Here is an 18561-nt window from a genome sequence, read left to right on the forward strand (position 1 = left end):
TTGAAAGAGTTGAATCCTTAGGAAATCACAAGATGGGTATCTGTTACTTACCTGTGCATTAGTTCTGGCAGTCTGTATTTATAGTATGTGTACTTTTTTACAAGAGCATGCAGTGATAGGACAAAGGGGAATGGTTTTAAAGTAAAAGAGGAGAGATTTAGATTCACTGTTAGGAAGATGTTCTTTATTCAGATGGTGGTAAGACCCTGCCACAGGTTGTGGCTGCCCCATCCCTGGAAATGTCCAAGGCCAGGTTGGACAGGGCTTGGAGCAACCTGGGCTAGTGGAAGGTGTTCCTGCCCATGGCAGGGGGTTGGAATGAGATGGTGTTTAAGGTCCCTTCCAACCCAAACTACTTTGTGATTCTATGATTTACTTCACAGCAACATTTTTCAGAATTAATGATTGTTAATGTTTGGAGCAATAAATCATTTAGTATTATTAATGTGTTAAATTTGTTTTTCATTATTATTGAAAAGTCCCCCGAGAGAAGTGCAGCGAGGAAGACATTGCTAGGCAGAGAAGATCCCTTTAGATGTAAAGCTGTGGGAAAAGAAAGAACCTTGGGCTGGATGAAACAGCAAAGTGAGACTTCTGAGCTTTGCCCTAAGGGAATGACTTTGTGTTTGTCCCAGGGGTGACCAGTCACTTTTCATTGTGTCTTGTCATTATTCACTGGGTTGGATCCTTTTGCTTGTCTACAGTGGAGTTGTTTTATGGATGTTGTGGAGCTCTGTGTCAAGAGCCAGTGATGTGCTTTGGTCCCTCAGTGCTGCACTGGGAGGCAGCTGAGCAGTCAGCCACCCTCCTGGATTTCACTGTGGCAGGAACAGTGACAGCAACTCCCTGGAGAGCAGGAGAGTGCAGGTGCTTTGCTGCAGGATGAGACCAGCTGGCCCTTCGGTGTGAAGGAAGCTGAAGGACGACAGACAAAGAAGAGGCAACCAGAAGAGGGGAAGCAAGGCCCTAAATGCAGAAACAGCAGCAATCATCTACTTCTAGGGCTACAAATGTAATGATTTTGTCTGCTCTGCTTCAGGCTGGAAAGCAGTTATATCACAAAGTCTGAATGTTTTGTTCTGAAAAATGGATCCTCGTCTTCATAGTGGTTAACAGTGGTTCTGAGCAAGTGAGAATAGCAATTATGCCATAAATTTGTTTGATATCCAGCTCCTTTACACACCAGTTGCAGTGGCAAGCTGTGGCACCTCTGTCTGTGTTCCTGCCTGTTTCTTTGCTTATGCCAACTGATACCTTTTTCCCCCCCTGCTATAAAAGCCTCTTTCCTCAGTAAACGCTTAATTTATTGATGAAAGCACATTAGTCTTCCTCAAGCTAACCCACATGGAACAGCTTCATCCCCTTACAGCTGTGTAGCACCTCGAGGTTAGAGATGCTGAATTCTGCTGGAGTTTTTCCAGGGGCTCCAGTCACTTCAGCCCTTTCTAGCTCTTCATCATGCTGTCTCCAGCTATATTTTGGCCCTTGTATTTATTGATTGCTTTCCTTCCAAATCAGGTTGATGTTAGTAAACATATTTTTGATTAATTATGTTTATATTCTTTTCTTCATCGGGTGTTTCAAATCACTGTCTAGTGATGGCACTGTTGATCATTATCACTGAGCTATCCTGGACTCCTGATTGATGTTTACTGATTCCCACATTTGTTTGTCATTAGCTCACGACACTCTTCCTTGTAAGAAGCATTCAGAAGTTCAGTAGGACATCTTAATTCTCTGAAAAGGGACTAAAAATGTATATGATTTGCTAAAAAAGGTCAGTATTAGCTGCATACAACACGTTACTGAATATGTTATTTGCTTTGCAAATTTTGGTGTGCTATAATAAACCCCCCATCATTTATACACAGTGACTTATTTTTACTTACTCTCAGCACCAGTCTTGATGTCACTTCATCTTCTTCTGCTATGATCATCTCACCAGTCCTCCTGAGCTTTGCTTTGTTGGTGAAATGTTCTCCCCAAAATCACAAGTGTATCCCCATATAAAACCAACCTTAAACCTGTCTTGAAGCTTCTATGATGGGAGAATGTTGTGTATACAGAGAAAAAAACCTAATAATCCCTGCCAGAATCAGTCAAATGCTGCTTTTGAGCTCCTATGAGATTTATACAGCTTTTCCCTCTTTAACAGTCACACTGGGGGCTACCCAGTGCACCTCTCAAGGTCCCCTGTGGGAAGGCAGGTGGTTACAGGCAGCCCAAGATGTGTTCATTGCTTGTAAAATGCTTCATAAGACCAAAATTATCAATCATTTTATAAATTAACAAGTGATTTGCTACAACCCATCAGCAGTCCCCAAACAGCCTCTGTAGGAGGGATTTTGCTAAATCTGGATCTTAGGTTTTTAGGACATATCCTTCAAAAATCAACATAGAATTAGAAAGAACAGGATCCGTGGAGCAGAAGAGAATGTGCAATTATCTTTATATGTATTTTATTACATATGAATTCATTAAAACCCCCAACACATTCACTGGTTACAAGATTCTGTAAATGTTGTATATGAGCACTGCCCTCTACTGCTCAGGGACTTTCATTAAAGAGCATTTAATTAAGAAAACCTCAACATTGTTCTTTGTAATGAAAATATTTGTACAGACTTGCCTGTAACAAAAAGGACCCTGGATCTTTTTATTCAAAGAAAAATCCTAACTTATAATTTTTTATAAGCAGAAACCACCTGTGTTCTTATGTTTGCACAGAGAACTGGTGTTTTGTCAAGCACACAGTTTAGAATAAGCTTCATCTCTCAGGCAGAAATGTGGTAAATGAAAATGCATTTTCAAGTAATTGCAGCCTTCAAAACTACCTTTAAAATCTTCCATTCTGAATTGTGACCACAGGAAGGCAAAGGAATAGGAAGATTTCAAAATGTGAAAATGCAACGGCAGCAAAAGAGCGTTGATCCCAAAGTAAAGCCAAGGCAATCTGTTCAAGCTGTCTTGAGAAAATTCTCCTTGCTATTTATCCGTTAATTTTACAGCACATTTTCTTAAGAAATGTAAGGTGCAAAACACATGTGTGAGAGCAAGTTGAAAAAAATACAGAAATACTGTTATTAGAGTCTCAGCAGGAAGATGGGAGTCATTGTATCATAGGAACCAAGATGTCGTGCCTGGCACTCTTCTCGGTTTTAACAGGATCCCAAGACTTAGTTGCTATTATTATTTTCATCAAGGACCCAAAAGGTTTCCTTCTGGAGAAAGTTCAAGCTTATCTTTGTACTCTTCCCTGGTGACCCCCACACTTATTAAGATCAAATGTGAACTCATTAGCCAATAGGGAATTTCAGCCCAAACCCAGCCAATAGGGGAAAACAAAGCATTAGAAATAGCCTCTGAGGCAACTGGGTTCACTTCCACCAAGGAAGGATTTCTGCCTGTTTGAAAGAGTCTCTGCTGTTGTTGGGAAGAGACTTGTGTGAAGCTTGTGGAGTTGAGAGAGTTTTAGTTCATGGAAGCGTTCTGGAGTTTTGTTCTTAGGTTGCAGGTAAAGTTGGTGGTTTGGGGTTTGTTTTAATAATTTAATTTTCTTTGTGTAATTGTAAGGAAGTGTTGATATGAGCTGTAATGTTGCTTTGGCTTTATATTAACGTGTAAGTAGTGGGTTGTGTGAGAATATTGGCTTTTAGTGGTGTTGTAACTATTTTAAATATTAACTTGGAGAGCCTTATTAGCCAAGCTAATGAATTTTCTGCAGAGCATATAAATGTCTTCAGTGCAGGTAAACCATAATGGGGTTCTTCATAAGCTAAATATATTTTTTCTCTGATATTGCATTTCTCATTTATATAAAAAAAAGAAGGTTTTGGTGGAAGAAATAATTTTGGTCTTGTTCTGCCATGAAACTTGCTTTGATGTGTATTTCCTAAGTGGCAGTAGTCTGAGAACTTGTTCACTGTGTAGGTGAAACCCAGCATTTGTTGTAGCTCAAGAGTTATTGCTTTTGTTTTGTTGGGGCTCAATATGAGAGCAGCACTGACTGTGGAGCTGTGGCTGATGAACAAGCCTCTCTGTTGTTTCTCTGTGTTCTGAGAGCAAAATGTGCTGTGCAGGCTGAAAAAAAAAACTGTGTGCTCCTCAGTTTGCTTAGCTTGCAAATTCTGCTGGGTATCAGGGACTTAATGGCTTTGGGTTTTTTTCTTTTTGTATGGATTTTTCTCTATACCAGTCACATAGTTCTTGAGTAACCCCTTTATTGTGTTAAATAAAGCACAGTTTCTGAAACTTTAGAGCTGCTTCCTGTAACTCTGCTTTCTGTCACTGTAGAAGAAAATTCTAGTTGCTAATAAATTTTCTCTTCCTTGCTCCCTTTCACTGTGAGATGTATATGGTTGAGCAAGGTTAGTTTTGCTCTTAGAACCTCACTAAATGTGTAATACCTATGGAGGATGGATTTATTAACTCTGGCTGCGGTCTGGTGACTAAAATGCCCTCTAAGGTTTTTTTTCTCCCTAAATGTGCTGCAGCACTTCGTTAAGAGGAAGAATAATTCAGAGAGGTACTGCTTTGAGTGTTTCTTAAGCCTCTTCATGGTCTCTGTGATGGTGTTTACTGCAGAGTAGCTGCTACACAGGTGGTTTCCACTTGTTTGTATTTTACTCTGTGCCTATTCCAAAGAGTGCACTGCTGTAGTTATCTTAATGTGCTGTACCAACTTTGAAACCCCGTAGTTTTTTAGGGTGCTTATTTATATTTTTTTCCTTGTATTTCCTTATATTTGCCTGTGTGATGTTTTGGGGTCTGTGTGCTTATAATACCTAGTCCCAATAACCAGTAGATAGTTTTCACCTCCTTGGGATGAACTTACCTATTGAGTTAGGTGGTGAAAGGATCTTCAGGGCAATAAATTAAAAAAAAAAAAAGTTGATTGCATCTACCAGTTAATCACACACTTCAATTCAAAGGAATTCCTTTGATGTAACTTGTTAAATTGTTCCTTATTTTCAGTTGTGCCATTGTTTGGCATTTTGAGAGTGTCTTTGCCAGCCATGTGGAAAGTATTGGAAGCAGTAGCTGAGTTGCAGTTCACACAGGGAAGGGCTGTTACCTTAGGTAGGATGAGGGGTTGGATAGTCAGCCACTTGGTAACTTCTTTAATTTCACTTTTCCTCTTGCACAGAACTAGCAAAGGCAGAAAATGAGAGAAATGAGAAAATCCTTGATTTAAGAACAACACCTCATAGAATCTGCGCCTAATTATTTTAGGCTATCCCCTGGGGAAGCCCTTTCATAGAGGTATTTCTAGATATTCACTGTTTAATTAGGACAATACAATTATGAAAAATCTACTGATTTGTGTAGTGTTTGGCTGTAAACTGGAGTTGATGAGACACTTTTTGTTTGGGTGTGGCTGTTCTCAGCTTTGTTATGGCATGCCTGCTGAAATCTGCTTTTAGGAATAAAAAAATTTTAATACTAGTTTAAAGGTTGAGCAAAATGACTGGGGATTTATCTCGCAGATCAGATGCCTAAAGCTGGATTGGCTCAGCTTGGGAGGCAGCACAGGTTTTGCCCTCCCCCTGCACTCTATGTTCCATCTCTCCTATAAATTGGCAGGGGGGCTCTGAAAGTGCTGGTCCCTTCCCATCAGACACTAGTGAGGACTCAGCAAAAGTTCAACAGCAAAGTACAAAAGCACCAGATCTGTGTTTGGGCTGCAATTCCGAAACAAGCTCAGCTTTGTCCAGACCAGGAGCTTTCTGGAATGTACACGGGGATGAGGAACAAATAACCCAGGGTGAGCGCTGCCTGACGCTGGGAATCCAGCTGACTGCTCTGGGGTTTCTCCTCCTCTCTTTCAGAACAGGGCCATGGGGGACGCGGCACGGGCCGAGGGGACGGAGCGCGGGGCTGCCTCTTCCCAGCTCTTCGATTCCAGCATGAGGAGCGTGGCGAGGAGACTCAGGACTTTCCAGCGATGGCCACGCACCTCACCTGTGTCCCCCCGAGATCTGGTCGAGGCTGGGTTCTTCTACGTGGGCCCCAGGGATGAAGTGCAGTGCTTCTGCTGCGGGGGTGTCCTGAAAGACTGGAGAGCCGGGGACTGCCCCATAATAGAGCACCTGAATTTCTTCCCTTCCTGTAAATACATCTGTGGTGAGGATGTTGGGAACCAAGAGATGCTGTGGATGGGCAGTTCCTCAGTCTCTTGCAGGGGATAGTCAGTGAGGAGACAGCCCTGCCCAATGAACCAGAATACCCAGAGATGGTCACAGAGNTTTTTACAAGAGCATGCAGTGATAGGACAAAGGGGAATGGTTTTAAAGTAAAAGAGGAGAGATTTAGATTCACTGTTAGGAAGATGTTCTTTATTCAGATGGTGGTAAGACCCTGCCACAGGTTGTGGCTGCCCCATCCCTGGAAATGTCCAAGGCCAGGTTGGACAGGGCTTGGAGCAACCTGGGCTAGTGGAAGGTGTTCCTGCCCATGGCAGGGGGTTGGAATGAGATGGTGTTTAAGGTCCCTTCCAACCCAAACTACTTTGTGATTCTATGATTTACTTCACAGCAACATTTTTCAGAATTAATGATTGTTAATGTTTGGAGCAATAAATCATTTAGTATTATTAATGTGTTAAATTTGTTTTTCATTATTATTGAAAAGTCCCCCGAGAGAAGTGCAGCGAGGAAGACATTGCTAGGCAGAGAAGATCCCTTTAGATGTAAAGCTGTGGGAAAAGAAAGAACCTTGGGCTGGATGAAACAGCAAAGTGAGACTTCTGAGCTTTGCCCTAAGGGAATGACTTTGTGTTTGTCCCAGGGGTGACCAGTCACTTTTCATTGTGTCTTGTCATTATTCACTGGGTTGGATCCTTTTGCTTGTCTACAGTGGAGTTGTTTTATGGATGTTGTGGAGCTCTGTGTCAAGAGCCAGTGATGTGCTTTGGTCCCTCAGTGCTGCACTGGGAGGCAGCTGAGCAGTCAGCCACCCTCCTGGATTTCACTGTGGCAGGAACAGTGACAGCAACTCCCTGGAGAGCAGGAGAGTGCAGGTGCTTTGCTGCAGGATGAGACCAGCTGGCCCTTCGGTGTGAAGGAAGCTGAAGGACGACAGACAAAGAAGAGGCAACCAGAAGAGGGGAAGCAAGGCCCTAAATGCAGAAACAGCAGCAATCATCTACTTCTAGGGCTACAAATGTAATGATTTTGTCTGCTCTGCTTCAGGCTGGAAAGCAGTTATATCACAAAGTCTGAATGTTTTGTTCTGAAAAATGGATCCTCGTCTTCATAGTGGTTAACAGTGGTTCTGAGCAAGTGAGAATAGCAATTATGCCATAAATTTGTTTGATATCCAGCTCCTTTACACACCAGTTGCAGTGGCAAGCTGTGGCACCTCTGTCTGTGTTCCTGCCTGTTTCTTTGCTTATGCCAACTGATACCTTTTTCCCCCCCTGCTATAAAAGCCTCTTTCCTCAGTAAACGCTTAATTTATTGATGAAAGCACATTAGTCTTCCTCAAGCTAACCCACATGGAACAGCTTCATCCCCTTACAGCTGTGTAGCACCTCGAGGTTAGAGATGCTGAATTCTGCTGGAGTTTTTCCAGGGGCTCCAGTCACTTCAGCCCTTTCTAGCTCTTCATCATGCTGTCTCCAGCTATATTTTGGCCCTTGTATTTATTGATTGCTTTCCTTCCAAATCAGGTTGATGTTAGTAAACATATTTTTGATTAATTATGTTTATATTCTTTTCTTCATCGGGTGTTTCAAATCACTGTCTAGTGATGGCACTGTTGATCATTATCACTGAGCTATCCTGGACTCCTGATTGATGTTTACTGATTCCCACATTTGTTTGTCATTAGCTCACGACACTCTTCGTTGTAAGAAGCATTCAGAAGTTCAGTAGGACATCTTAATTCTCTGAAAAGGGACTAAAAATGTATATGATTTGCTAAAAAAGGTCAGTATTAGCTGCATACAACACGTTACTGAATATGTTATTTGCTTTGCAAATTTTGGTGTGCTATAATAAACCCCCCATCATTTATACACAGTGACTTATTTTTACTTACTCTCAGCACCAGTCTTGATGTCACTTCATCTTCTTCTGCTATGATCATCTCACCAGTCCTCCTGAGCTTTGCTTTGTTGGTGAAATGTTCTCCCCAAAATCACAAGTGTATCCCCATATAAAACCAACCTTAAACCTGTCTTGAAGCTTCTATGATGGGAGAATGTTGTGTATACAGAGAAAAAAACCTAATAATCCCTGCCAGAATCAGTCAAATGCTGCTTTTGAGCTCCTATGAGATTTATACAGCTTTTCCCTCTTTAACAGTCACACTGGGGGCTACCCAGTGCACCTCTCAAGGTCCCCTGTGGGAAGGCAGGTGGTTACAGGCAGCCCAAGATGTGTTCATTGCTTGTAAAATGCTTCATAAGACCAAAATTATCAATCATTTTATAAATTAACAAGTGATTTGCTACAACCCATCAGCAGTCCCCAAACAGCCTCTGTAGGAGGGATTTTGCTAAATCTGGATCTTAGGTTTTTAGGACATATCCTTCAAAAATCAACATAGAATTAGAAAGAACAGGATCCGTGGAGCAGAAGAGAATGTGCAATTATCTTTATATGTATTTTATTACATATGAATTCATTAAAACCCCCAACACATTCACTGGTTACAAGATTCTGTAAATGTTGTATATGAGCACTGCCCTCTACTGCTCAGGGACTTTCATTAAAGAGCATTTAATTAAGAAAACCTCAACATTGTTCTTTGTAATGAAAATATTTGTATAGACTTGCCTGTAACAAAAAGGACCCTGGATCTTTTTATTCAAAGAAAAATCCTAACTTATAATTTTTTATAAGCAGAAACCACCTGTGTTCTTATGTTTGCACAGAGAACTGGTGTTTTGTCAAGCACACAGTTTAGAATAAGCTTCATCTCTCAGGCAGAAATGTGGTAAATGAAAATGCATTTTCAAGTAATTGCAGCCTTCAAAACTACCTTTAAAATCTTCCATTCTGAATTGTGACCACAGGAAGGCAAAGGAATAGGAAGATTTCAAAATGTGAAAATGCAACGGCAGCAAAAGAGCGTTGATCCCAAAGTAAAGCCAAGGCAATCTGTTCAAGCTGTCTTGAGAAAATTCTCCTTGCTATTTATCCGTTAATTTTACAGCACATTTTCTTAAGAAATGTAAGGTGCAAAACACATGTGTGAGAGCAAGTTGAAAAAAATACAGAAATACTGTTATTAGAGTCTCAGCAGGAAGATGGGAGTCATTGTATCATAGGAACCAAGATGTCGTGCCTGGCACTCTTCTCGGTTTTAACAGGATCCCAAGACTTAGTTGCTATTATTATTTTCATCAAGGACCCAAAAGGTTTCCTTCTGGAGAAAGTTCAAGCTTATCTTTGTACTCTTCCCTGGTGACCCCCACACTTATTAAGATCAAATGTGAACTCATTAGCCAATAGGGAATTTCAGCCCAAACCCAGCCAATAGGGGAAAACAAAGCATTAGAAATAGCCTCTGAGGCAACTGGGTTCACTTCCACCAAGGAAGGATTTCTGCCTGTTTGAAAGAGTCTCTGCTGTTGTTGGGAAGAGACTTGTGTGAAGCTTGTGGAGTTGAGAGAGTTTTAGTTCATGGAAGCGTTCTGGAGTTTTGTTCTTAGGTTGCAGGTAAAGTTGGTGGTTTGGGGTTTGTTTTAATAATTTAATTTTCTTTGTGTAATTGTAAGGAAGTGTTGATATGAGCTGTAATGTTGCTTTGGCTTTATATTAACGTGTAAGTAGTGGGTTGTGTGAGAATATTGGCTTTTAGTGGTGTTGTAACTATTTTAAATATTAACTTGGAGAGCCTTATTAGCCAAGCTAATGAATTTTCTGCAGAGCATATAAATGTCTTCAGTGCAGGTAAACCATAATGGGGTTCTTCATAAGCTAAATATATTTTTTCTCTGATATTGCATTTCTCATTTATATAAAAAAAAGAAGGTTTTGGTGGAAGAAATAATTTTGGTCTTGTTCTGCCATGAAACTTGCTTTGATGTGTATTTCCTAAGTGGCAGTAGTCTGAGAACTTGTTCACTGTGTAGGTGAAACCCAGCATTTGTTGTAGCTCAAGAGTTATTGCTTTTGTTTTGTTGGGGCTCAATATGAGAGCAGCACTGACTGTGGAGCTGTGGCTGATGAACAAGCCTCTCTGTTGTTTCTCTGTGTTCTGAGAGCAAAATGTGCTGTGCAGGCTGAAAAAAAAAACTGTGTGCTCCTCAGTTTGCTTAGCTTGCAAATTCTGCTGGGTATCAGGGACTTAATGGCTTTGGGTTTTTTTCTTTTTGTATGGATTTTTCTCTATACCAGTCACATAGTTCTTGAGTAACCCCTTTATTGTGTTAAATAAAGCACAGTTTCTGAAACTTTAGAGCTGCTTCCTGTAACTCTGCTTTCTGTCACTGTAGAAGAAAATTCTAGTTGCTAATAAATTTTCTCTTCCTTGCTCCCTTTCACTGTGAGATGTATATGGTTGAGCAAGGTTAGTTTTGCTCTTAGAACCTCACTAAATGTGTAATACCTATGGAGGATGGATTTATTAACTCTGGCTGCGGTCTGGTGACTAAAATGCCCTCTAAGGTTTTTTTTCTCCCTAAATGTGCTGCAGCACTTCGTTAAGAGGAAGAATAATTCAGAGAGGTACTGCTTTGAGTGTTTCTTAAGCCTCTTCATGGTCTCTGTGATGGTGTTTACTGCAGAGTAGCTGCTACACAGGTGGTTTCCACTTGTTTGTATTTTACTCTGTGCCTATTCCAAAGAGTGCACTGCTGTAGTTATCTTAATGTGCTGTACCAACTTTGAAACCCCGTAGTTTTTTAGGGTGCTTATTTATATTTTTTTCCTTGTATTTCCTTATATTTGCCTGTGTGATGTTTTGGGGTCTGTGTGCTTATAATACCTAGTCCCAATAACCAGTAGATAGTTTTCACCTCCTTGGGATGAACTTACCTATTGAGTTAGGTGGTGAAAGGATCTTCAGGGCAATAAATTAAAAAAAAAAAAAGTTGATTGCATCTACCAGTTAATCACACACTTCAATTCAAAGGAATTCCTTTGATGTAACTTGTTAAATTGTTCCTTATTTTCAGTTGTGCCATTGTTTGGCATTTTGAGAGTGTCTTTGCCAGCCATGTGGAAAGTATTGGAAGCAGTAGCTGAGTTGCAGTTCACACAGGGAAGGGCTGTTACCTTAGGTAGGATGAGGGGTTGGATAGTCAGCCACTTGGTAACTTCTTTAATTTCACTTTTCCTCTTGCACAGAACTAGCAAAGGCAGAAAATGAGAGAAATGAGAAAATCCTTGATTTAAGAACAACACCTCATAGAATCTGCGCCTAATTATTTTAGGCTATCCCCTGGGGAAGCCCTTTCATAGAGGTATTTCTAGATATTCACTGTTTAATTAGGACAATACAATTATGAAAAATCTACTGATTTGTGTAGTGTTTGGCTGTAAACTGGAGTTGATGAGACACTTTTTGTTTGGGTGTGGCTGTTCTCAGCTTTGTTATGGCATGCCTGCTGAAATCTGCTTTTAGGAATAAAAAAATTTTAATACTAGTTTAAAGGTTGAGCAAAATGACTGGGGATTTATCTCGCAGATCAGATGCCTAAAGCTGGATTGGCTCAGCTTGGGAGGCAGCACAGGTTTTGCCCTCCCCCTGCACTCTATGTTCCATCTCTCCTATAAATTGGCAGGGGGGCTCTGAAAGTGCTGGTCCCTTCCCATCAGACACTAGTGAGGACTCAGCAAAAGTTCAACAGCAAAGTACAAAAGCACCAGATCTGTGTTTGGGCTGCAATTCCGAAACAAGCTCAGCTTTGTCCAGACCAGGAGCTTTCTGGAATGTACACGGGGATGAGGAACAAATAACCCAGGGTGAGCGCTGCCTGACGCTGGGAATCCAGCTGACTGCTCTGGGGTTTCTCCTCCTCTCTTTCAGAACAGGGCCATGGGGGACGCGGCACGGGCCGAGGGGACGGAGCGCGGGGCTGCCTCTTCCCAGCTCTTCGATTCCAGCATGAGGAGCGTGGCGAGGAGACTCAGGACTTTCCAGCGATGGCCACGCACCTCACCTGTGTCCCCCCGAGATCTGGTCGAGGCTGGGTTCTTCTACGTGGGCCCCAGGGATGAAGTGCAGTGCTTCTGCTGCGGGGGTGTCCTGAAAGACTGGAGAGCCGGGGACTGCCCCATAATAGAGCACCTGAATTTCTTCCCTTCCTGTAAATACATTTGTGGTGAGGATGTTGGGAACCAATTGACACTGTGGATGGGCAGTTCCTCAGTCTCTTGCAGGGGATAGTCAGTGAGGAGACAGCCCTGCCCAATGAACCAGAATACCCAGAGATGGTCACAGAGGAGATGAGACTCTCTACCTTTGAGAACTGGCCACAGAATTCTGACGTTCATCCAGAGCAACTGGCCAGTGCAGGGTTCTTTTACACAGGTAGGTACCCTGGGGAGATATTCTTAACTCTTATTCGAGTTAACTTTTGAAAGTTGCACTGTGTTTTATTGCTTTTAAAAATGCTTGCAAATGTCTGTTATAGTTAGAAACCGCATCCTTCCTTCAGAATGTGCTGTTTCACTTGCTGCTCGTGCAGAATTTACTTCAATTTTAACTCCTGTTTGAGTAATGAGGGGTCCACTAGTAAGTGAATTCCCTTACCAGCATGAGTGGAGAAAGTGATGTGTTTTGAACAGATGTTTTACTGGCAGAAAAGTGTGTGCTTTAAGATCCATTGAGCTTGTTTATTAGTTGCACTTCTAAAAAGACTTGAGGAGCTTGCTTGGCATGTTGTATTTTGTATAAAGTGTCTTGCACTGAAGCCTTCTCAAACCCCCAAATCTGAGTGAAATCTGTAGGTAGTCAGCCCATCTGGCTGTCACTCTGAGTTGTTGCTCTAAGAACTCCAGATTTGTAATTCAGAAATAAGATACTAATTTTTTAGTAAAATAGACAATATTTCTTGTAATGACATGCATGTGAATATCAATATAACATTATTGTTTCCCTTTGAGAAGGCTTTGCTGATTAGGTAATAGTTTTAAAGAAATATTTCTCTCTGGATTGACCAATCAGAGGAAATATTTACACTATGTTAATGCTTGACTGCAATTAAATGTTGAGGGGAGTCCTTCTGGTTTTTGGAAGCTAATAATTTAGGGATACTTGTGTGTTACTAGTGTGATGACTTTGATATGAAGGAATCTATTTGTTTTTGCATGTCAAACTGAGATATGGAAGGAAGTCACAGGCAGGTTCTATAAACTAAAGGTCCCTAAGCAGAAACAAACCTGAACACTTCAGAATCACTGTTGAAGTACGATTGAATTCCCCCTTTCTCCACTTATTTAAGTAGCATTTGTTGGTAAAGATGGGAGTGGGGAAAAAACAGCCTTAAATATTGTGATAGCTGGAAAAATCTGAGCTGTCAGTGACAGGGATGTAGGAAAGCCCAAGTACCTGCCCTTCTGTTCTTTTAGCTTGAGTTGGAGGAAGTGACAGGTGAGTTTGCTAGTACATCTCAATTTCTGCAAGGTTTTCACTCAAACTGCATAACCCAAATCTTGCTATAAATCCAACTAAAAAGCTGTGTTCTGTGTTAGATTTATCGCTTTCAGAGCTGTTTGATAGCCCAGCACAGACTTACTCTGGGGACTCATTAGGCACAGCAGTCTCACATGGCACTCCCCAGCAGTCCCCTGACCTGGAGAACTCTGGAACTGAGCACTGAAGCCAAACAGTGCTCCAACATGAGTGCTTGGGAGATCATGCCTGTGACCCAAGCTCACTGGCAGCCTTTACTGACATTGTTTCAGTGTCCTCAGGGCAGGGCACTTGTCTGCAGTTCTTCTTAATGGTGTTTGGATTTTTTCCCCCTGTGATTTCTCTGAAGAGAAGCACAGAGCAGGCAGGGACCACGTTGTGGCAAATTCTTATACCTGTGAGATGGAATCTGTGTACACTGCCTGCCTGTGCCTGCTGGTTATGGCAGATTGTGGTTAGTGAACAGTGTGTTTATAGGTATAACTACCTACAGTTCTACTCTAAATAGGGTGGAGGAGGGATTGGGTAAGGTGTGTGTGTACACATGGGAGCTCAGGTGCTCACATTCATGCTGCCTGTTAGCTTGTGACCCAGGTCTGGAATCATCTCAACCAGCTGCAGCTCTGGGAATTCAAACTGATTTCCTGCCCCTGCACGGTGCTGGTAAATTGTCACATGTTCATCTGTTCTGTCAGCCTGTGCTTTGTGCCCAGTCCCTTCCCAGGTTCTCCTCCAGGGTCAGTAGAGCACCCAGTGTCTCAGATACAAAATAACCTCTTGATATCCCTTTCAGGACGAGGTGATGTAGTGAGATGCTTTTACTGTGATGGAGGTGTGAGGAGCTGGTCGTTCGGAGATGATCCTTGGAGGGAACATGCCAAATGGTATCCAGAGTAAGTCAGTCTGAGTTCACAAATGCCCCTCACAGCAAGATCAAAAGATGGGTCATGCATTTTACACTGATAGATTTGGCTTTTTTTCCCCCATAGGCTAGAAATATTTAGAACCTCTCACTTTAAAAGCAAAATAAAATATTCAAGCTCAGGTAGAATGGGACAGTTCAGACCTAAGATTTTCTAATTTGACTCAGAGTTCACTATCTAAGAGTTCAATTCAATCAATTCAATCACTTTCTTTGACACAAAGTCAAACAGCTTTGATTACTACTACTCTGAGGAACAAAAATAAATGTATTGTAAACCTTGGGTTTCTTTAGCAGTTCTTATGGCTCTTTTTTCTGTGAACTGCTCTCTTATCACAGTTCTGTGGTCTATTCCAAAACATGAAGATTGAATTAAAGGGGAGGAATCATGAACCTCTTACTGTCAACCTTTGTGCAGGAAGTGGGAGTGAGAAACCCCATGATACCCTATCTTTAATGAATATATAGCAGTTTGCTCATAACTCATAGCACCCTTTGCTTCAAAAATGCAAACTACTCATGCTACTTTGACTTGAGAGATCCTGTACTAATATGTTTAAACCTCTCTGCTTATAGGTGTGAATTTTTATTGCATTCAAAGGGGAGAGAATTTGTTAGCAGTGTTCAGGAGACCTTTTCTACCACCTTGCTAGCTCCAGTGAGTCATTATGTGCTTTGTGTGTAGTAGATGGAGGTCTGGTAGATGGGGGAGTTTTGAACACATGCTTCTCTTTTTATGTCATTTTTCAGAGGCGTTCCTGGGATCAGACTGAACAGGATTCCCCTCCTTCCCAAGGTCAGTGCTGTGATTACATCTTCTATGTTTCATCTTCTGTTGGAAGTGGTGTGGTCTCAGTTCTACCACCCCACCCCAGCTACTGTGTACTCTGTAGACATGGTATTTGTGATATTTTGATATTCCAGAAGCAGTTTCACTTTATTTTTAGGAGAGTCTCTAGCTCAAGAAACAAAATTACTTGTTCTTGTGAGACCTTTTAGTCTAAAACCAGAGACACTTAGCTAGCCTGGATAATGGTGTGAGTTTTGAGTGTTTGCCCAATGTTCCTTTGACTTGTGCATGCTCTTGATGTTGTTGTCTGTCTGTAGAGTCTATCACACTGCAACATTTTAAACAAGCTTGATAAGACACGAGAGAACAGCTAGAGGGTCTAGATGTTTGTGAAGATGTTGATCCTGGGGAGTATTCCCATTCATCAGTTGCTCCTGGAAATTTAAGCAGGTGAAATTTGGCTCCCATGAGCTTAAGCAAGACTTAAGTCTTTGAACAGGCTGCCAGCTGAATTTCTTACTTCTGTTGTTACTGATGAATGGTTGAGCTAGACTGAGGTAGGAGACACTTCGATTGGGATGTTCCACTTGATATTCATGAAAACAATTTTAAGGCTTCTGTTCTGGGATGTGAAAACAAAGATAAGGATTCTGGACTGAGGCCAAACTTAGCTCACTGATAGAGGGAGACTTAGTTTACTGATACAGTAGAATAAACCATCCAAAGTTATTCCCTGGGCTTTTATGAAATTGCTTTTGATTAACTTGCTTGTGAATTATGGTTGGAAGTAAAAACTGTAAATCTGGATGTTAGTCTAGCAATATAGATAGCTTGAGGAGTGTTTAAGAGTATATTAATACCAATTTATATATAATAGCTCTGGGGGATGGCACACTTGGGGCAAAAAGTTCTGCCTTCTTGGTAAAGTATCTGCTCGCTGCTTTACAGATCCTCTGAGTGCTTGGAAAGAGCTGGCTCATCCTTCTCAGGATCAGCGTAACATAGTGCACAATGTCCTGCAGATGGGCTTTGACCCCACTTGTGTGGCAAACCTGGTAGAGGATAAATTTGGGTTGACTGGGGCTTTCTACCTTTCTGAGTCTGAGCTGGTTTCAGATCTGCTGCAGTCGGGCCGGGCAGAGAGCAGCGGTGCCGTGGGAGGCAGAGGTAGGCCTGGCTCCACACCTGGTCTGGGGGGTGTCACCTCTTCCTTCACCCTGAGCCCTGCTGTGGTGTCTTGCAGGTCTGCCTTCTCTCTTCCTAAGCTGGAATTAAGAGGAGTAATGCCCACAAGCCTGCCTTTCCTGGGTAGGCTGAACAATGAGATTCTGATTTAAAGAAACCTGAAGGAGCTGTGGTTACTGGGTTATCAGTGACTATCTCTGCCTCCACTAGGCTCTGGTGTAGATAGTGGTTCCCACTGCCCTTAGACCTGCAGCAGCAGCTCCACAATGTGGAGATCTGTGCATGAATTCATATCTGATCCAGACAGAGGCAGCTGCCTGAAGCAAAGTTTCTAGGATGGATGATTACTTCAAGCCTATTTAAAATTGGATCAATAAATTGATCAGAAACAGCCATACTACTTGTCTGGATGATATGTAGCTTCCTCAACTTATCTGTCTGTCTTGTTACCTGTTTTGTGGAGTCTGTTTGCCAAGTGAGGTTTACTTGAAGGTGCAGTTTCCAAGGCTCCTGTCTCCATAGCATGGTCTGACATTTCTGAAGTTAACATGGAAAAGTGAAGTTCACAAAACTGAAACTGTGATTAAATAGTAGGAAAGCACAGCTGATGGCTCTTGCTGTCTGATAGATAAACCAGCTTTGAGGAGAGAATGTGATGTGGACATGCCTTGATATGGACGTTCACTTATATAGTGAGTGAGCATGTGAAATTAAGAGCAGAGTCAAGAGGTGTGTAACCAAAGGCTCCTGAGATCCAAGATGCTTCATCTTTTCACACAGCACTGTCTGGAGAGGGAGACAAGGGTAGCATTTAATACCATCTTCTTTCCTGGTTACACAGATCCTGTTCGGAGGGAGGCTGGAACATCAAGAGAAGAAATGCAATCTGTGCAGCAAAAGGAATCAGGTGCTCTGGGCTGACAGTGGTGGTGGAATTGAGCTTAGGCATAATTGTGATGAATTTAGAGAATAATGGCATCAATAATCATTATATTAATTGATTTTTTTTTTTTTTAATTCTGAAGGGGAGAATGTGCTTGCTTGAGTGGTACCTACATTAGAAACCCTTATTCAGGAATTAGAGTTCCACTGTGAATCAGACTGTTTAAAAAAAAATTCCAGTTTATTGGGATAATTTACATACCACAGTAAAGTGATGTTGATCTCTATCCCTGCTCAGTCCAGCATGTGTAGATAAACTGAACCTTGTGCAGATAAGCCAGGTTATAATGGCTGTAGTCTTCCAGCTTAAATGAACCTTGCCTGAGAGGCACTTTTGCCATGTCCACAGTCAGTCTCTGAACAAAACAACAAACAAGTTGCAGTGTGACTTCCTAAGCTGCCAGGACTGGCACTCTGGAGCTGTGAGAATATTAACAGTTTGGGCTTTTTTTTTTTTTTCTTTTCTGGTAAAGATGAGTCTCAGCTGAGCACAGAAGAGCAGCTCCGCCGCCTGCAAGAGGAAAGGATGTGCAAAGTGTGCCTGGACAGAGATGTGTCTGTTGTGTTTGTTCCCTGTGGCCACCTGGTAGCTTGTGGAGACTGTGCCCTCAATTTGAGGTTGTGTCCCATCTGCAGAGCTGTCATCCAGGGCAGTGTGAGGACTTTCATGTCCTGAGCTGTGATGCACCCAAAGGGAAAGATAAGTCTATACAGCTCACTGATAACACAGCAGAGGAAGAAAATCACTAAATAGATTGATGCTGGAGCAGTTTTATTTGCAGGGTATCTTGGCATATGTGTAAAAACTCACTAAATGTGCCTCCTGTGCACAGTGTTTCTAGGAGGAGTTGCTGGTTTGCTGTACTGTTGCTGTAGGACTGTTCCAGAAAAACTCTGCTGGGTTCTTTTCTCTTCCAAAGAGAGGCTTTTGTTGACAGACTCTCCTCCAAATTCCTGTGTTCTCAAATGAATCTTTGCTCTGTGTTGAAATCAAAGGCTGTTTTTAGTAGGCTCTCTGGTTCTTTTTCACACATTTAGCAGTTGTTTAGAGATTATTCTGCTAGGGCTTCCTTCAGTAAGTTTGAGTGAAAATGGGGGGGTTTTGTATACAAAATGCATTCCATTGAGACAAGAA

The 18561-nt window shown here is 41.9% G+C and overlaps 1 protein-coding gene across 1 annotated transcript; it reads left to right on the plus strand.

The window, feature by feature from the left end:
* The first annotated feature begins 5891 nt into the window (after positions 1 to 5891).
* BIRC7 (baculoviral IAP repeat containing 7) lies at positions 5892 to 18194 on the plus strand. The gene is made up of 8 exons (XM_017815212.1): positions 5892 to 6162; positions 12280 to 12483; positions 14381 to 14480; positions 15086 to 15167; positions 15260 to 15305; positions 16248 to 16466; positions 17326 to 17391; positions 17900 to 18194. Exons 1-8 carry the CDS (start codon positions 5907 to 5909, stop codon positions 18100 to 18102), a joined length of 1176 nt encoding a protein of 391 aa, XP_017670701.1. The 5' UTR covers positions 5892 to 5906; the 3' UTR covers positions 18103 to 18194.
* The last annotated feature ends 367 nt before the right edge of the window (positions 18195 to 18561 follow it).

The sequence above is a fragment of the Lepidothrix coronata genome, unplaced genomic scaffold (assembly GCF_001604755.1).
Source record: "Lepidothrix coronata isolate B3197 unplaced genomic scaffold, Lepidothrix_coronata-1.0 Scaffold49, whole genome shotgun sequence".
Taxonomy (NCBI): domain Eukaryota; kingdom Metazoa; phylum Chordata; class Aves; order Passeriformes; family Pipridae; genus Lepidothrix; species Lepidothrix coronata.